Source organism: Xenopus laevis, chromosome 2L (assembly GCF_017654675.1).
Source record: "Xenopus laevis strain J_2021 chromosome 2L, Xenopus_laevis_v10.1, whole genome shotgun sequence".
Taxonomy (NCBI): domain Eukaryota; kingdom Metazoa; phylum Chordata; class Amphibia; order Anura; family Pipidae; genus Xenopus; species Xenopus laevis.
The window spans coordinates 106,599,028-106,617,721 of record NC_054373.1 but is presented as its reverse complement, the minus strand read 5'-3'; the positions used below and the strand labels follow the sequence as shown (position 1 = coordinate 106,617,721).

At 37.2% G+C, this 18,694-nt stretch overlaps 1 protein-coding gene across 3 annotated transcripts in view; it reads right to left on the bottom strand.

Annotated features, from left to right (window-relative positions):
- Positions 1–17,085, bottom strand: part of alcam.L (activated leukocyte cell adhesion molecule L homeolog) — a 39,134-nt gene extending 22,049 nt beyond the window's left edge. Inside the window, exon 1 of one of the 3 annotated variants that reach the window (XM_018245072.2) lies at positions 16,023–17,085. In XM_018245072.2, the coding sequence (XP_018100561.1) occupies positions 16,023–16,086 (64 nt within the window). In that variant the 5' untranslated portion in view covers positions 16,087–17,085. 3 annotated transcript variants of the gene reach the window in all.
- Between the last annotated feature and the right edge of the window lie 1,609 nt (positions 17,086–18,694).

The window sequence follows — 18,694 nt, the reverse complement described above, 5'->3', positions numbered from 1 at the left end:
ACATATACAATACAAGAGTATTTTTTTTTCTAGCACCTATTTTCTGTTAGCATGCAATATTCCACTGAGCTTAGTCAAATCAGACACTAACTCACATGACTCTTAACATATTAAGCCAGTAACAGAGCACTAAACACTAAAGCAGATACTGCCTCAAAACAGGGAAGCCCACATACACAATATTTTAAAACTTTTTCCAATCCATTTTCCCAGGAATATTGGGAAGGTTGTGTAGTGGAACAGCAGGCCAACATTAAAACATAAAAATTTAATTACATTTGCAGTGAATAATTACAATGCACTCCCAGAATGTAGAATAGTGTACTTTGTTAGCCATAGCTTTACATGTGTTGGCCAATGACAGTATTGCAAGCCTGCAAACAGCCTTCCAGACAAATAAATATAAACAACAGCAGTATCATATATAATCTCAAATGATACTGTAATAGCTCTTATGATATCACAATCCATTTTCTGTTTTCCTTTGTCAGATTGCTACAGACATATTAGTATCTGTTTGCTTAAAGAATAAATGGATACATTTTAAGATGATAAACTGCAGAAGCAAAAATGTTTTTTTGATTGACCATCAGACAAGGTGCAAGTATTAAAGCAAACACTAAATTCAAAGTTTTCTTTACCTAACCATTTCTAACCATTTGTGTGTCAGCTCATTGGCAACATGATGCGTGGCACAAACCAAAGAGAAACGTAGAAAAGTGCTACTTGGGTGATTAGTAAACCACAGATAGCAGTTTTAATTAACATTAGTAGGTACAGAACAAAAACAATTGCAAACATGGCAAGCTTTTAAATAGATGTTCTTGTGATAAGGAACATGGATTCTTAAAACAGTTTTTTTAAATGATTGCTCTACTGTCCTTCCACTAAAATAAATCAGGCCCTTAGAGTCTGTGTTGGTATCAAAGTGCTATGGCAGTGCCATAGTTTCTAAACAGTACAGGGCTTGAATAGAGAAATAAGCTAGAAAAGATATGAATAACTATGAAATCAAAGCTTTTAAGTGTAGCGCTTACTTATAATTATAAAAATCTAAATATACATATATAGCTGTAGCAACCAATCAGATCTTTGCTTTTGTTTTCTAACTGTTGATTGGTTGCTCTGAGCAATAGTACTCTAAAGTGCTTTGTGGTCCACAATCTGCCACATGTACAGAGTGAAAACCACTTATTCACACACATAGCCAGATTAATTTAGAGTGTGGTAGCTGAAACTTTGGCATTTGACCACTTATTTACACTTGCATGTGCATTCCATGCGAAGCCTATAATAGCATAAAAAATGTTTTTGTTTGAAATGTAGCTGACAGTAACATAGTGTCCTCTATGTCCTTGCAAACACCACAATAACAATGCTCCAACTGAGACATAAGCCAAATTCCAGTGCATTTGCAGCACACAGTAGTAGTGAAAGCACTAACATCAATGTATTGCCTTCTTTATTTATCAAGTGCTATATGGGATAGTGTAAGATACAGTTCAAAGTCATAAGCACAACGCAAGTTGCAGAAATAGCCACTAAACATGGATTATTTGAAAGGCTTCCAAAAAAAAATTCTATAAATCATACTGGTCATTTATAACAAAGGATCATTTTTTTCATTAAAAGACTGTCAAAAGCTGTTACACTTCACATCTAAAAAAATAAAAACCACATTAGGTGTATGTTATTTATGAAGCACCCACATATCTTTGCATAAGATGCATCATCAGATGCCAATGATGAGAAAAAAAAATCATTGTATCTATATCCTGAGACTTTTCTCTGACTAGCATTGAGCAGACTAGGGAAAATGCTTCACTGTTAGTTCTAACTGAACCATCATTGTATCCAAACTTGGCTTAGTTCAAGTAGATCTTTTATGTGCTGCAAATGCCCCTTAAACTAAAAATATAATGAACAGAAGAAACTTGCATCATATTCTCAACAAACCAGGATGGCTATGGATGAAATACTGTATATTAATTAATAATAAAAACAACCAGAAAATTAATTTTACCCATTTTACAAAAAACATCCAAAGTAATATTTCAGGAAGCTTGAAGCTCAGCACAAGGATGCAGGCCGTCATTCTGCAGTGACACGCTTTATTACATATATTGGTCAATTAAATATACTTTTATAATGTAGCTGTACTCAACTGAAATTGATTTATCACAAGTAATCAAGTGTTTTTGGGCTATTATAGCATTTTGTTCACAAAAGAATCTGTTTCTCCCAATATAAATAGATGCTCCACATGTGAACAATTACTGCTGATTTTGCAACACAAGCTTTCTAAATCTGCCTGAATGTTTATGTAATTCTACTTCTATAATAAGATACAGGACTATCTATAAATACCTACAAAATGAATTTTCCTAATGCAGAGGAACATTTCAAAAATATTATTTATTAAATTTGGAAAGCCCCATATACAGTATCTTGAGTTAAACCAAAATAAGAATAGCTTCATGGTATATATATATATATATATATATATATATATATATATATATATATATATATATATATATATATATATATATATATATATATATATATATATATATATATATATATATACACACACACACCAGTTTGGTAAGATTCATTAATATGCCACTTAATTTGATATACACGTTTCCTTTAACAAGCAATTATACCTATAACTGACTCTCACTGAAGGAGATTAAGTGTTGGTGACAAAACATACCATGTGCGAGAGAGAGAAAGAAAAAGAGAAATAGAGAGAATGAGGGAGAGAGAGAGAGAGAGAGAGAGAGAGAGAGAGAGAGAGAGAGAGAGAGAGAGAGAGAGAGAGAGAGAGAGAGAGAGAGAGGAAAAGGAGGTGGGATGATGGAGAGAAAGTTAAAAGGAACCTTAAAGCCACAAAACCCTTCAAAATCAAGGTCAAGTAAGATCAAGTAAGTAAGTCAAGTAAAATTATAGGACAGGCAGCTTACAACCTCTTTATTGCAATACTGACAACTGTTAAGAACTTTACAAAAATTAGAATAAAGAGACGTCTTAGTAGCAACCCATTGATTTTGCACCATCCCATTTGGTTACTCAGTTGCTCCCTTTTAAAAATAAAATTTGGAGCATCAAGCGAAACACGTGTCAGATTAAATTTTAGTTCAGAATTATATAATAAAAACAATTAAAAGGGACAGCACTGTAAGGTTAACCACAAAACTAGTTGATTTGGAGTGGGGAGGTGGGCATTAATAAGTCTTTAGAACCTGATGTAAACAGTCTGGCTTATTAGTAATATTTGCACTTCAAATCATAGCCAAGATTAGTTACAAGCTTGGCATTCCAATGGAAAACAATTCTATCATATTTGCTTCAACATATACCTCCATAGAAAGACATGTAATGAGTAGCTTGGATAAATACTATATGTTGAATCAGTACAATCTATATCTGCAATTTCTCAAATCTCTCTTGAACTAACTGCTTTCTGTGATAAATGTTTTCTTTTCAGACAAAGGGACCATTTTGAATTGCACTCTGAATCTGTAGGCCCTTATATCATAGTGTTATAGAGACACACACCAGTACCATGTGCTGCCATTTTGATTCTCCTGAAAAATTATGTTTTATAGACCTATTTCAGTCATGTTCTGGCAACTGAATGGGAGTGTGCAATATCAACGGGTTGCCGCAAAGAATTATTCTTATATTTGTTGTGTACATTTTTAACCCTGCATACCATTCAATATTGTTTTACTTGCCTTGCTTCTAAACTTTACGATTTGTTTGTTTTGAATTTTTTTCTTGTTTTTGTTGTTAAGAACTTATTTTATTTATTAAAGAAATTAAACTAAAAGACTAATCTTGAGAAAACTTTAGTTTATTTGAAAACTTTGATGGTTTCTAGGGAATGTACAGTACCTTCCCTTCACCTAACAATCTTCCAGCTAAATAAATTGATTATATACATACATAGCTGTACACTGCTGAATTATAAAAGCACCGCACCAAAAAAACAGAATCCTTTAAATTAGAAGTCGAAATTGTATGGAATTTCTGGAAATCGACTGAATACTTCTACTACACTGCGTCTCCCATATGTCCGTAGTTATGCATAGGATTGTCATACATATTTTATGTATGAAAACAGTGCATATGATTTGTCATGGCTGTCACTTCAGCTACTGTGTGAACTTCATATTTGATAAAAGACCAAGGAGTAATATTGATCCCAGAAAATTGAGTATTATTTAATAATACACATTCTGATGAATGCAAAATGTTTTCATGTGTCTTTTTTCCTCCAAACTACAAAAGTGCAAAGCTTTACTAAAATCTTCTCAATGCTTTCTTATGGGACTAAAAAAACATTTAAATATGAATGCCATGCATGAATGAACAGTCTGATGCTAAAATACACAGGATTAGCAAAGTATGTGGTATTCTTATCATGCAAATTTTCATATCAGACACTACAAAGCCAACAAGCTCTCAGAAATATTTATTTATATAACATCTCTGAAACTCACCTCAGAGCCCAAGCTTCCTACCTCTCCCTCATTCTTAGGTACAAACATAAACATCATAAAACATATGGCACCTAATGAAAATTTGGCTTAAAATGGATAGTTATCTTTGCAAATCAGTTATCAAAGTTCCCAATTAATCTTCTCTGGTCTGTCTTACAACAAATGAGCAGTGGGAGGATTCTAACATTGCTTCCCTAGAAAAGTACAAAAGTAGTTGTGGGTAGCCAATTAAAGCTCTCCACTCACATAGGGAACTATAAACTGCAGTGACCTATCAGTTCTATTGAGCTGCTGGCTGTCCACCAGATGGGAATTAGCTTTCCAGAACAGCCTAGCAAGTGGAACTGCTAACAGGTGCTAGCAAAGGTTTTGAGAAATTTTAAAAGTCACATTCCATCTGTTGGTAGAAACATTGACATTATGGGACATATTGATCAAGGTGTGAAAATAAAGCTTACTGTAGTTTGTCAGAGCAGTTATATATAATGCCCCTATATGTCCATTATGTGATACTAACAATTATACATACAATAAACACATCAAGTGTTTATATCATTTTTTTCTGGTCCCCTGAAAAATTTAAAATGGGGGTTCTACTGTAATTGGTAAAATAAACATACCTTACAGCAAGGGTTTTAAAAAGAGAGAGCAGCTGAAGATTCCTTTATTTAAAAAGTACTATATTACTGGAGAGTTATTCATTTTGTTTTCTTGGCGTAGCAAGGCTCTTGCTACACCAAGAGGTCTAGAGGTTTTAGTGTAATTATGATTCTGATCAATCTGAATTTTGATTTACTATAGATTATTCACAAACTGAAAATACATATGCATGGAAAATCCGATAGGTATTAGTTTCAGAGGCAGGGGGCAGATTTTTATCATTCAATCCTTGGGTTAGCACAATTAGAAATGGTATAGACTAAATCAGCCTGAATGGTAATTGTTAGTCTATATAGATTAATGTCCTTCAACTGTGGATTGTATTGTGAGAAAATAATGTACACATACACAGATATGGAAATTACCCGTCTGGTTTTGAACCAGAGTCTGGTTTTCACACAGGCTGTCCAGTTTAAAATGGATGTTCCTATTTCAGCTATTTTAAATCTGGACCAAACCGCAGCACAGTAGTTCTGACATCTGCCCAGAAATGTCATAAACCAACCCTCTGGCACCACCTAGCCTGCCCCTATGATGTCACTGTGTAGATTCACCAGTCAGAAGGTGGCAAGTACCAGATACTTGTAAAAAAGATAGTGTACTGAAGTGCAGGACAGAGGAAAAAAAATCACCTAATCAGGAACATAAAGCAAAATCTTATTCTGCTCACTTCTAGGTTTTATTCTAGAATCAGTCTCCAGGTCTGGTATACTGTTTCCTTTTGTTCTTCATTATTCACCACTGAGCAATACACCCTCTTTCCTTAAATGGGTGGTTCACCTTTAAGTTAACTTCTAGTATGTTATAGAATGGCTGGTTCTAAGCAACTTTTCAATTGGTCTTCATAATTTATTTTGTTATAGTTTTTAATGATTTGCCTTCTTCTTTTTCTTCTGACTCTTTCCAGCTTTCAAATGGGGGGGGGGGGTCTTAACCTTGGCAATGATGCCTGTATTTTTGCAAATAAGATTGGTCTGCATTATATAAATGATCTGCTTGTGTCAATTATCTTTAATTTATTCCTAAATAATTTTCTAAATGATTTTAATGATAGGCTGGCATTAACCAAAGTGGTTAAAAAAGTGTTTTCACAGCAATAATAACTAGTAGAAAGAAGAAAAATATTAAAGATATCCAAAATAAATAAATACACTAAACTTTGTGCTGCAATATGCACAATATAGTCAGTGTTTAAAAGCACAGGAACACTACACAAAACAAGTTCCAATGATCTTCCATTATATTCATAAGTGTATCCCCATGAGATTTCAAAGTAGCTCTTAAAGATTTCAGCCATGAAAAACAAAACCACTCTGAATAACTCTCTGTAACTATAAAAGCAAGCTGGGTGGTCTTTGAAAAATAATTTACTGAGCCAAAAAGAAGAAAATGCTTGTGTCTAACCCCTCTCTGCATTCATTCATTAGGTGCTGTGACATGGAGATACAATCATGTTTAATAAAGAACTGAAACAGTAGCAATGTGTTGGTTTACCATAATTATTAGATTTCATCATGTCTACATGCTGTTCTGTTGCACCCCCTTTACACACATTAACATTAAAAGTAAAAATCCTTTGTAAAAATTTGAATTATTTGCTTAAAATGGCCTTCCCAAAATGCATAGCATTGGGTTTCCATATAAGGAATCCTATACCTGTGCAGAAAAAGTAAAGTAACATTTTACTGGAAGGTACCAATAAGCACCCCCTAGTGCAGTGTTTTTCAACCTTTTTTGAGCCAAGGCACATTTCTTTCATTGAAAAAATCCCGCGGCACACCACCAGCTGAAAATGTGAAAAAAAGCTTATATTAACAATATAAGTGCTATTGTTAATGTAAGCTTTTTTTTAAACATTGATGCATGAGGCAGAAAGTTGTCAGTAAGAAAGTAGAAGGAAACATATATGAAAAGGCCAATTGAACTTTATTATATCATCTGCAGTCTTTTTACCTGATAAGATTTTCCAAAGCAGGGTAGCGCTGCCCTCTATTTAAGCTGGTTGGGGCAGTAGTTCTCTCACGAACACAGAGATTAAATTATTTTGTTATTGTGTTTTTTTGTAATAACACTCCCCCAAATATTTTATAATTGCTGCCAAGACCGTTGGGGTTTTATAAATAAACAATACTGATAATCAAATCTCAAATCTAACTAACTAGATCTGGTGCTTCAGCTAGCAACTGTGCAAAGGGAGAAGCAGGTCACTTATTATTATTTTGTTATTACAAAAAAACACAATAACAAAATAATTTAATCTCTGTGTTCGTGAGAGAATTCTCACATTCATCATTCAAGGCCAGGGTAAGCTTGCTATGCCGGGTACCCACGCTATTGCCCCTACCAGCTTAAATAGAGGGCAGCGCTACCCTGCTTTGGAAAATCTTATCAGGTAAAAGTTCAATTGGCCTTTTCATATATGTTTCCTTCTACTTTCTTACTGACAACCTTCTGCCTCATGCATTGCAGCCAGACAGCTAGAAATATGGTTCTCCTTATTACAGCATGGCTAAGCCGCAGGGTCTGCTTCCTTAATATTTTGATAACAGCACTAGCCGTTCACCTGTCAGTCCGTGCACTTCTGCCTTCTGCCTTCACATCGAAGCTGCGCCAGCGACCTCCCTGATCAGCCAACCCAGGCACGGCTCTTCTGCCCGCTCAGGTCACGTGACGTCACGTGAAAGGTCCGCGCACTTCGGCCTTCAAATTGATAGCGGCACACCTAACATTAGTTTGCGGCACACAGGTTGAAACACACTACCCTAGTGAATAAAAGCATGTACTTTTTACCCCAGTTTGGCTGCCCTCTTCTGTTAAAGGACCAGTAACATAAAAAAAATTTTTTTTAAAAAAATCGTTAGCATACTACAAAAAAAACCACCAACAAATATTAAACTTAAATCGCGAAGTCTGTATTTATAAATGGCTTACAGAAACTGTGCTTGCTCCTCTTCTGAAAAGGTGACAGGGCAACAATCCATCGAGAAATCGAGCGCCACACGATGGATCACCCAATCGCCTTTTCTGAAGAGGAGCGCAAGCGGAGTTTCGGTAAGTTATTTCTTAATAAAGAATTTGTGAATTTAAAGTTAATATGTGTTTTTTTTGTAGTATACTAACGATTTTATGTTACTGGTCCTTTAAAAAATACACACTGCATCGGCTGGACCATGAGCAGTACAGCAGTTTTACCAAGTTTACTATATTGTGCACAGCAAGGGATGCTTGGAAAAAGGACAAACTGACAGTGGCGCGCTATGACTGAATGCCGCCTAAGGTAAATCGTTCAATCAGTGAAACTGACTTTCCTTCAGTGTGCAATTATACAAGTAAACTGTTTTACCAGTGGCAGTTCAGATTGACATCAATACAAAGGTTCTGAAGTTCGTTAGCATACTACAAAAAAAACCACCAACAATATTAAACTTAAATCGCGAAGTCTGTATTTATAAATTGCTTACAGAAACTGTGCTTGCTCCTCTTCTGAAAAGGTGACAGGGCAACAATCCATCGAGAAATCGAGCGCCACACGATGGATCACCCAATCGCCTTTTCTGAAGAGGAGCGCAAGCGGAGTTTCGGTAAGTTATTTCTTAATAAAGAATTTGTGAATTTAAAGTTAATATGTGTTTTTTTTGTAGTATACTAACGATTTTATGTTACTGGTCCTTTAAAAAATACACACTGCATCGGCTGGACCATGAGCAGTACAGCAGTTTTACCAAGTTTACTATATTGTGCACAGCAAGGGATGCTTGGAAAAAGGACAAACTGACAGTGGCGCGCTATGACTGAATGCCGCCTAAGGTAAATCGTTCAATCAGTGAAACTGACTTTCCTTCAGTGTGCAATTATACAAGTAAACTGTTTTACCAGTGGCAGTTCAGATTGACATCAATACAAAGGTTCTGAAGTTTTCTCACCCGTGCTGGAGATAATAAAGAGTGGGCAACATAATGTCACATGTGACCCTTTGCAGCATACGGTGACTCCATATGCAGTAGCATGGACACAATGAACCCAAAAGGTGTGGTCAGTACTGACTTAATGTGGCTATAGACGTTACAATTACGATCTTTCCTGGAAAAGATTGTTCCTTTCAATACACACGTGTAGAGCTGAATCGTCAGATATACAGGTAGAAAGAATAGAATTCTACCTGTACCTGACGATTCAGCACTAACAATGCCTTCAAAGGCTTCCGGTCAACATTTTCCGGCCAGCCCAATTGGCAAGCCGATATCTAACTCTTCTTCCAATATCGGACGGCTTGTCTCCCACCATACACGCACCGAATATTGTACAAAATTGTATTTCGTACAATATTATCGGTGAGTCTATTGCCACCCTTAAAGCTTCACGCACATTCGTTTGTTTTTTTTTTAAAAATGGTGCATGAAAGTTTGTAAACCCTTTAGAATGATTCTGTATAAATATGACCTAACGGTCTGTTTTTCATGCGAGTGAAAAATGAGAACCCTATTTCCTCGCATGAACTGTTCCTTCCCTACTTTAACCATTTTTTGGTAAATTGACTGCTTAATCCACTTTTTCTTGAGATTCAGTTAACAGATGCATTTCTGCATCTCTGGGCAGTACCAATATGTAAGGACTCCCCCAGCAATCAAAAATGCCAGTCTTTTGGTCTTGGCCAGCGTGCCACTTATAACACCAGCTCTGGAAACCTGGATAAAGTGTGCCATTGCCAGCATTCTTTCCAAGAGAGTTTTTGCTCAGTAAGAGTGATGTTAGAGATCACCACAGTCCGCTAGAGTCAAATACCGCCTCTCTCTATTCATTTCTATGGGATTTTTAAAGGCGTATTTATCAGATGGTGAAAGTTCACCATTTGATAAATACGCCTTTAAAAATCCTATAGAAATGAATAGAGAGAAGCGGTATTTCATGGTAGTGGACTGTGGCAATCTCTAACTTCACTCTTTAATAAATATACCCCAATATGTTAAGCCAATTTTCACAAATCACCTTGAGTGCAGTCAGAATAAACCAGTGTTTTTCTTTTACTTTTGTATCAGCCCAACCACCCCTTTGTGTCCAACACTTGGGGCCCTCTTATATTATAATAAGGTTTTAGATGCATGAAAATACTGTAGTCCTAACCCAAGTCTATAACTAACAGTCCCTCCAGCAGATGCTGTTTTGGGCCCCTTAGATGAGGCTGATTCATAATATTGGAACCTATAAATGAGCTTTCAGAAATTAATTAATTCAAACCAAAGTGTTTACAAGAGTTTAAGCTGAAGATGTCACTGAATATATTACAGACATATTATTTATTTGCACCCTCAAATTTGAAGATAAGTGTATTTTGTAATACTGCATGTCATGTGATTAGAACCATAACCTAGAGGAACCCATTCGAACTGCAAAAAATTCCCTTATATTGCGTTGTAAAAATGGGAAGTCATGTTGCCTTAGAAGTATAAAACTTGCAAAAATGTCATGCATGTGGAGTATTATGCCTTAAGGCTTTTAAAAACACTTTAACATTAATAAAACCTATGGGATTGCCATGCCATAGATTTCTGCTACCTTTGAAGGTACTGTTTTACATAAAGAAAAGGCCAATTCGTTGTCATTTTTGCAGAACAGTTTAAATATTATTGAACAGTAATACTGAAGTTTAAAATTTCATTTTTCACCTTCTTATGTCTTTCTGTAGCAGCTCGGGGGGGGGTCACAGACTACTGTATGTTAACTGTTTTAAATTAGACATTAGTTGATACAATTCTTATAGTTGGCATTGCTGAACAAATCCCTGAGTGTCATTACAGCTGTTATAAGTGATACAATAGTTGCTAATATTCCACATATTCTGCTAACAAAAGTATCAATTAGTAGCAAATTGTAACAGTTTAGAATCTGCACCTGGATTACTGAGCTGCCAGACTGAAACATCAGAGACAGCAGCATTTTTAAACTTTAAACATCAATTTTGAAAAAACGGTAAATAATTAAAAAAATAGAAAGCAATTGAAAAAATCTTTATTAATCTTTATTTCTGGTGAAAAAAAATCTAAAAATCTAAATCAACTTAACTGAAAAGAAACCCTTTAATTGTTCTGTCAGACCAGGAAATACCAACTTGAAAGAAAAAATGTAAATGTTTAAATAGCATAGGTTGCAAAACATTAAAGGGATTCTGTCATGATTTTTATGGTATAGTTTTTATTACTAAATTATACTGTATACAGTTCAAGTAATGCATTCAACACATTTAAAATTTTATTGAACCGATAAATTTAAATAATAAATAAAATCAATTTTGCCAGGTCATATGCTTTTGGAAAAAGCCAGCACTTCACAATGGAACTGCTTTCAGATAAGCTATTGGTTTTCCTACTCAATGTGTTGTGACTTGGGTTAGCCAGATTTTTACTAGTGAGTGGTGTTCTTCTATCTAGGTGGGGAATGGTGTCAGGGGGCTGTTATCTGGTAAAGAGTGACTGAAGTGTAACAGAGCACATCACATGACTGAGGACACCTGGGAAATGAATGTCTGATGTCAGATTTCAAATTTAAATATAAAAAAAAAATCTGTTTTTGAAAAACAGATTTCAATGCAGGATTCTGCTGAAGGAGCATTACTAACTGATCCATTTTGTAAAAGAAAAAACATGTTTTCCCATGACAGAATCCATTAATGATGATGCAAAGCACACATTGTTTGTGAATGATCTTTGCAAACTAGGAATCAGTCCGGCTATGACAAAAAAGGCATTTGAGCTAATTCTGTAACTGGAGACCAAACAAAGAAAGGGTATGATGATGTAGTATAGTAAGGTTTGGCAAATTTGTTTCAAAATACAAGTTGTGAAATCAATTTATTTAAGTGTAAAATAATTTTAATAACGTAAAGCTGTTCATCCATAAAGCTCTCATATTCAGCGTGTTTAACTGTCCCCAATTTCATCATATGCTCAATAAGATGACAAACAGTAATGTTGCTGCCAAAATACTGAGAGCTACATCAGCAATTGTATTTCTGAATAACTCTCCTCATATTTATGCATTGTGCAATTTTTAATAATTTTCTCTCACTTTCAAAGACAAGCTAAATTAAAGGAAAACTATACCCCCAAAATGAATACTTAAGCAACAGATAGTTTATATCAAATTGAATGACATATTAAAGAATCTTACCAAACTGGAATATATATTTACATAAATATTGCCCTTTTACATCTCTTGCCTTGAACCACCATTTAGTGACTCTATCTGTGCTGCCTCAGAGATCACCTGACCAGAAATACTACAACTCTAACTGTAACAGGAAGAAGTGAGGAAGCAAAAGGCAGAACTCTGTCTGTTAATTGGCTCATGTGACCTTACATGTGGTTTGTATGTGTGCACAGTGAATCGTACGATCTCAGGGGGCGGCCCTTATTTTTTAAAATGGCAATTTTCTATTTATGATTACCCAATGGCACATACTACTAAAAAAGTATAATATTATGATAATGGTTCACTTACATGAAGCAGGGTTTTACACATGAGCTGTTTTACTCAGTATCTTTTAATAGAGACCTACATTGTTTGGGGGGTATAGTTTTCCTTTAATGTTCTTGTCCATCTACTTATGTTTTAGTTACAAATGCCACATTACTACAGAGAAGTGGATTTAATCTTTACATTCCCAAGAAGCTGTATTGGCATTTTTGTCACAGTTAATTACGACAGCATTATAATAGAAAACATTTCAACTGCCAGAGCTTGACTATTTCACACTTATATTCTCCCCTGCTAAGGCAGAGGAAGAGTAAAGTAAAGAAGGGAGCTGTTCACACATCAGTGAGCCATAAAAAAGTCATATTCAAAATTTTAAGTCATAAGATAGCTAGGAGGCATTAATCTAGTCAGCTCCTTTCCTTAAAGGGGTTGTCCACCTTAAAACTATCTTTTAGTGTGGTGTAGACAGCAGAAATGTAATTTGCTTTTGGTCTTCATTTACTATTCCTTATTTTGTTTTAATTATCCATATTTTATTTCCTGTAGTTCTCAGGTTGGTAGGCATTACACTGCAGCAAATAGAGAGCAGCTCTGACATCAGTGCAGAACACAAATAAAGTGCAAGAAAAAAAGATAAGCAAAGCCTCACATTTAGTAATATGGTTAGTTGGATTAAACAGGAAGGCTCATAAATTAAAAATATACAAAACAAATTTCCTTTTTCAAATAATGAAAACCTACTGAAAACGTTGTTTAGATTGCTACAGAGTTGCCAGCATTTTTTCAATGATTTTTTCACTAGGAAATCCAAATGTAATACAACTAATCTCCACAAGTTGGCACTGTTATTACGGCCTAGAGATCAGACCTTACCAAATGCAAAATGCAAAATCACAGCATTCCAAAATTCTTAATTATATACACTTTCATTTTTCCCACCAGGCCTTTCCACCGGGTGCATTTTGGGTACAAAACAAACATTTGTAATGGATAATTGCTTTTAATAATAATATACCAATGTTTGTAAACAATGAAAACTCAAGTGCCATAATTCCCCCAAACTGCCCTTTTATTTTTAGAAGGCAATGATTATACCCCATGAAATAACATAAACCTTTCAGCAGATTGGATGGCATTACATGACTTGGAGGATAGGAGCTGTTGTTATACGCTAAAAAAATTGCTTTATTGCCCACTAGTGAAGACTGTAGGTAATGTGAAAGAGGATTGTAAGCTCTAGTAGCAGACACATGACCACAAACCTACAAGGAGGCCTTTAAAAAAACAAAACAAAAAATATTTTAATTAAATAAAAAGAAAGCTGAAAGAAGACAATGGGGGTCATTTATCAATGCTGGGCAAATTTGCCCATGGGCAGTAACCTATGGCAACCAATCAAAATGCTGCATTCCTTGTTCTACGTACAGCTGGCTTTAAAAAGCTAATCACTGATTGGTTGCTATAGGTAACTGCCCATGGGCAAATTTGCCCAGTGATGATAAATGAGCCCCACTGTGTTGATACTTAAAAAGGACTGCAAGTCTCTCAAATGCCATGTTCAAACCAAGCAGGGCTGTTCAGACAACAAAGTAAAATAAAACATTAAAAAATGAGCAGAGGGCTAATAAAAATAATCCTAAAACCATAATCATCTAACTGTATAACTTTTTATACTGTTTTTCTAACAGACTACTTGCACTCTGCCTTAGATCCATTCAATTAAATCAAAACCTGAAAAACAACTTTAGATATCAGTTTTTTTAAGGCTTTCATTTGTGTTTTGTTTGACCAGTTTCACAACAGTTTCAAAGCACCAGTAACGAGAGCAAACAACCTGCTTAATAGTGTTCAAAGCAAACATTTGCCATTAGAAACCAACAAATGCACAACCTGATATTTGTATCAAAATGTGCCCTCTCACAAGATGCAACCATTCAACTATAAATCAATAAAATGAATACATATGGCAACACTTTCACTATAAGAACTGGTGCTAAAATCAAATTGATATGTTAAGTCTCTTGATCCATCACAACTGTCCCCATAAATTGTCAGGAGCGGTCAGGGCCACATAGCTTCTATGAGCGCAATAGTATTCATGCACTGCGTTTAAAAACATCTAACACAACAGAAGAGCACACATGATCATTCACTGCCCGTTTACGTGAAGAACAAATAACAACAAAACTCTGGGATTATAAAGTGGCACCCAATGTTTATTCTACATAAAAACTGATGTTCCACTCTTAGGCAGGAACATGAGTTCTTAGATGCATATGTAAAGATGTTCAGGATATGGAAGACATCAGAAGGATGCAAACAATATAGTAAAATGAATGGGGGGGGGTTTGATCACTGACCTATGAAACAACTAAAGAGATCTCAGTCACTGACTAATATGTAAAAATATACTAGAACTGTAATAATAATTACTCAAGGGGTGAAGTCTGCTTGTATTCTCTTATAATTCTGCATCAAATCACATCCAAGACAGCAAGATGACAGATTGTTGATGCCATTTGGTAAAATAGAGAAAATGGATAGGAAACGTCTGGATAATCTGATAATGGGGAAACCACAATCGTATAATATCTGGCAGTATTATTCAGGGTAGTTATGCTGCACATTTCTAAAATGAAAGAGTTAACGGACACCTTTGTAGTGAGCAAATTAGCCAGCCTGAGTTGAAGTGTGGACACACACCAACTCTGAATTCAGATATTTCACTGGCATGTGTTGGACGTTGAAGCCATAGCCAAATCTGCCATTCAGTAGGTTAATTATGGGAGCACATCACATGACAAATGTGCTAGATCTTTTACAGTTGTTCAGCAACTAATTGAGGTGGAGGATAAAAAAGAATACTAAATACATACTAACTGGCTATAGGGAGACATTTGATGCTATGGGATGAATGGATGAGAGACAGGGCGAGCAAAATGCTAGAAAATACAAATAATGGTGCAGGGAAATTATTATTATCACTGATGTTTTCTTTAAGTTGATGCAGTAGCAAGAAAGGAATCTTCAAGTCCAACCTGCAGCCCTCCATTTATCAGTTGCTAGGTGGGGGCTGGGAGTTGATGTTCTACAACAGCCGGAGGGCCCCAAAGCTGACACATATGATGGCTACCAAGATATATTTAGTCATAAACACATCAAGGCTGGGTTATTGGTGCATGGAACATCAGCAATAGTTCACAGCGTGCAATAGAAATTCAGCCTGCTGATATAGATAAAGGGCACACAATGTGAGCCAAGCAGAGTTGATCTATCATTGTATCATCCCAAGTGTTGTGTAGAGAGCAGATGCTGCCAGCATTACTACTACAAGCCATAAGTAACAGACATAGGCTGGCATGTACATGTGCTGTATATTACCTGTCCTTAGGGTGGCTGCACACAGCACACACACGACCAGGGAAATCCTTGCACTTGCTTCCATAGCCCACGATCCGATCCCAACGACGGAGGAGCTGCCCAACCAAGCCTGGGCCACCTACACCTGGAATGGCCCGGATATCAACTGGCAGCTCCCGGCAATGAAGTGACAGTCAGTAAGACTCCCCAAACAGGCACGTAGTCTGCCCTTCCCAGCAGGGCTGCTCCTGATAACGATTCACAAAGAAAGGAGAAATGGATAGAAGAAGAACAACCAATGTTGAGAGATCCCTGAAGGTGCGCAACCAACTTCCACTGAGGAGATAAGTTCTCACACAGCAGATAGGAATGGTAGGTCCGGGCAGGTGAGAGTGCAGGGGGGATGCACAAGGGCGGGATGTTTGCTCTGGAGCACTCAGTTCCTCAGCCGCTGGTCCCTGTGACTGACTGTCTGTCTCCTCTGACGGCTGCTTCCCCTACTCCCACTCACTCCCTCCTCTCTAGCCAAGCTAACCGGTTCGGGCGCGACCCCGTGTGAGCGCGCGCACGCGACGGAACCCACTTGCTAGAATGTGCGGGGCACAAGGCGCGTGCTCGGGGGCAACAACTTTAGCGGTTGCAGTCCGACCCGGCAGCTAGTAATGCGTAGATACTTCCTAACAGCTTGTTTGTCCTTTAACTAATACGAGATTAATACACGATGAATGGCGCTATCCCATAAAGTGTCATTACAATATTGTAGAAATAATGGAAAGGGGGAATCAATCATTCATTTTTGGAACAATGATCGTCGGTTACGTATCAATGGGAATCTCAGTCTGAAGTTGAAATTCTGCCTTCGTTTAAAATCGTACATACGTTTCTTTGAGGTGCGCACATATTATTACATACAGTCTGCCTCATGAATTAGGGGTATATTACTCTGCATGTTCTTTATTTTCCCTCGTTAGTATTATTAGTAGTATTACATTTATTATCACACATCGAACTGCACCAAAGAGCAGACGAGTCAGCTGGCGGTGTACAGGGCGAGAGCGCGCGCGCACACATAGGCAGCAGCAGCTCCCCCGCGCCGTCCTGCTTGTGGCGCTGTAGGACCTTGGAGTTCTGCTGATAACCTGTTAGGGGGGAGGAGCCTGTTGCGCGCAAGCACAGCGTGGGGTGAGACAAAGTAGCCTCCTGTGTTCCGCCTCTCCCCCTGTAGAATAATGGAAAAGTCCCGTATACATTCATAGGTAGAAAACACAACTACTAAAGCAGTTAGAAAGGGCTAGTCCAACCGTCATAAACGGGGGGCACAATAAAGCCGAATATAGTATATTAGAGTTGATTTGCTCTTCAAAGTAACTAAACTGTGAAGTACATCAGTATCTGCGACATGTTCTCACACTGACCGATTCGCTCTAATGGAGTGTGTGTGCGTAACAATGACGACAATATATTAACCGACTACATTAACCGAATCAAAGTCTCTGACGAGATTTTGAGTCGTTTGTATCAGTGAGTTGCTAGTTCGCACGAGGAGCCGCCGACCCTCGGTTAAAAACCGTAGCACTCGATAAAATGGAGTCCCCCTCGCCCCAATGACAGCTAGTCTACACAGATACGACAGCCGTACTTCCCAGTGGGAAACCCCAAACTGCCTACTACTAAGCAACAGGTGCTTTACGCTCACAAGCCCCTCTCGTTGTATATAGGGCTAGGAGCTGAGGCGTCTGTCACTTCCCTCCCACACTGTGGTGGGCTGCTATGTTTCTCACAGAAGGGATGGGCACATTCCACTAACGCGCTGATAGGCGCGGGCTTTGTTACACTCATCTATCAGGCACCACTGTGGGACTGTTCACTAACAACAAGCTCTAGGCTTCCCATAATACCGCCATAAAAACTGCCTGTTAGTTACAACACTATTTCCAATGCACTTTGAAGTTATTTTTCGATTTGCCTCGTATAAAATATTTCTAACGGTGCCAGCCGTGTCTCCAAGTCCAAGTAGTGTTTAGATGACAATTTATTTCTATGCTTGAATGGAAATGACTTCCCCATGAGTCATGCTCCGTCACATGAATGAGGTGACACTCGAGACAACTGACACTGAGTTTCACTTTCGGGAGGGGTGTGATAAACAGGAGGATGAGGTCACCCAGAGTTCCCCATTGACATAGGGGGCCTTCCCGGGTCAGTGGAGTTTTTGTGAAGCGCTGGAAAGGGGGATGGGGTCGGGCATTTTATTGTGACACATCAAATCTCTGTGGCCTTTGGGAAAAACACGGTTAGGCATGTGATAAGAACTTTTCCTTGAGCAGCAATTGCAAATAATGAAACTGGGGAAACACAAGTCATGGTTGGTACCACTAGGATAACTACAAGTTACGGGGTCCCAAAACAAAAGCATTTGGGACCACCTTTATGTTTTGAATGGGATATATTGGGGTTGCCACCTGTTCGGTTTTGCCCCAACAGTTTGGTTTTTCTGAGGCTTGTTCGGGTCTCAAGTTTCTGTTCGGTTTCCAGCCTTGTGAAAACCGAACAATAATCTGGCCAATAAAGGAATTGTCAAGTGAGGTTCATTTCTTATTACAGAAACCAAAAAAAAAGCAAAGCAATCAAAAATAAGAAATAGTTTTTCTAAATTAGAAATCAGAGCTTTCTGGATAACTGGTTTCTGTATA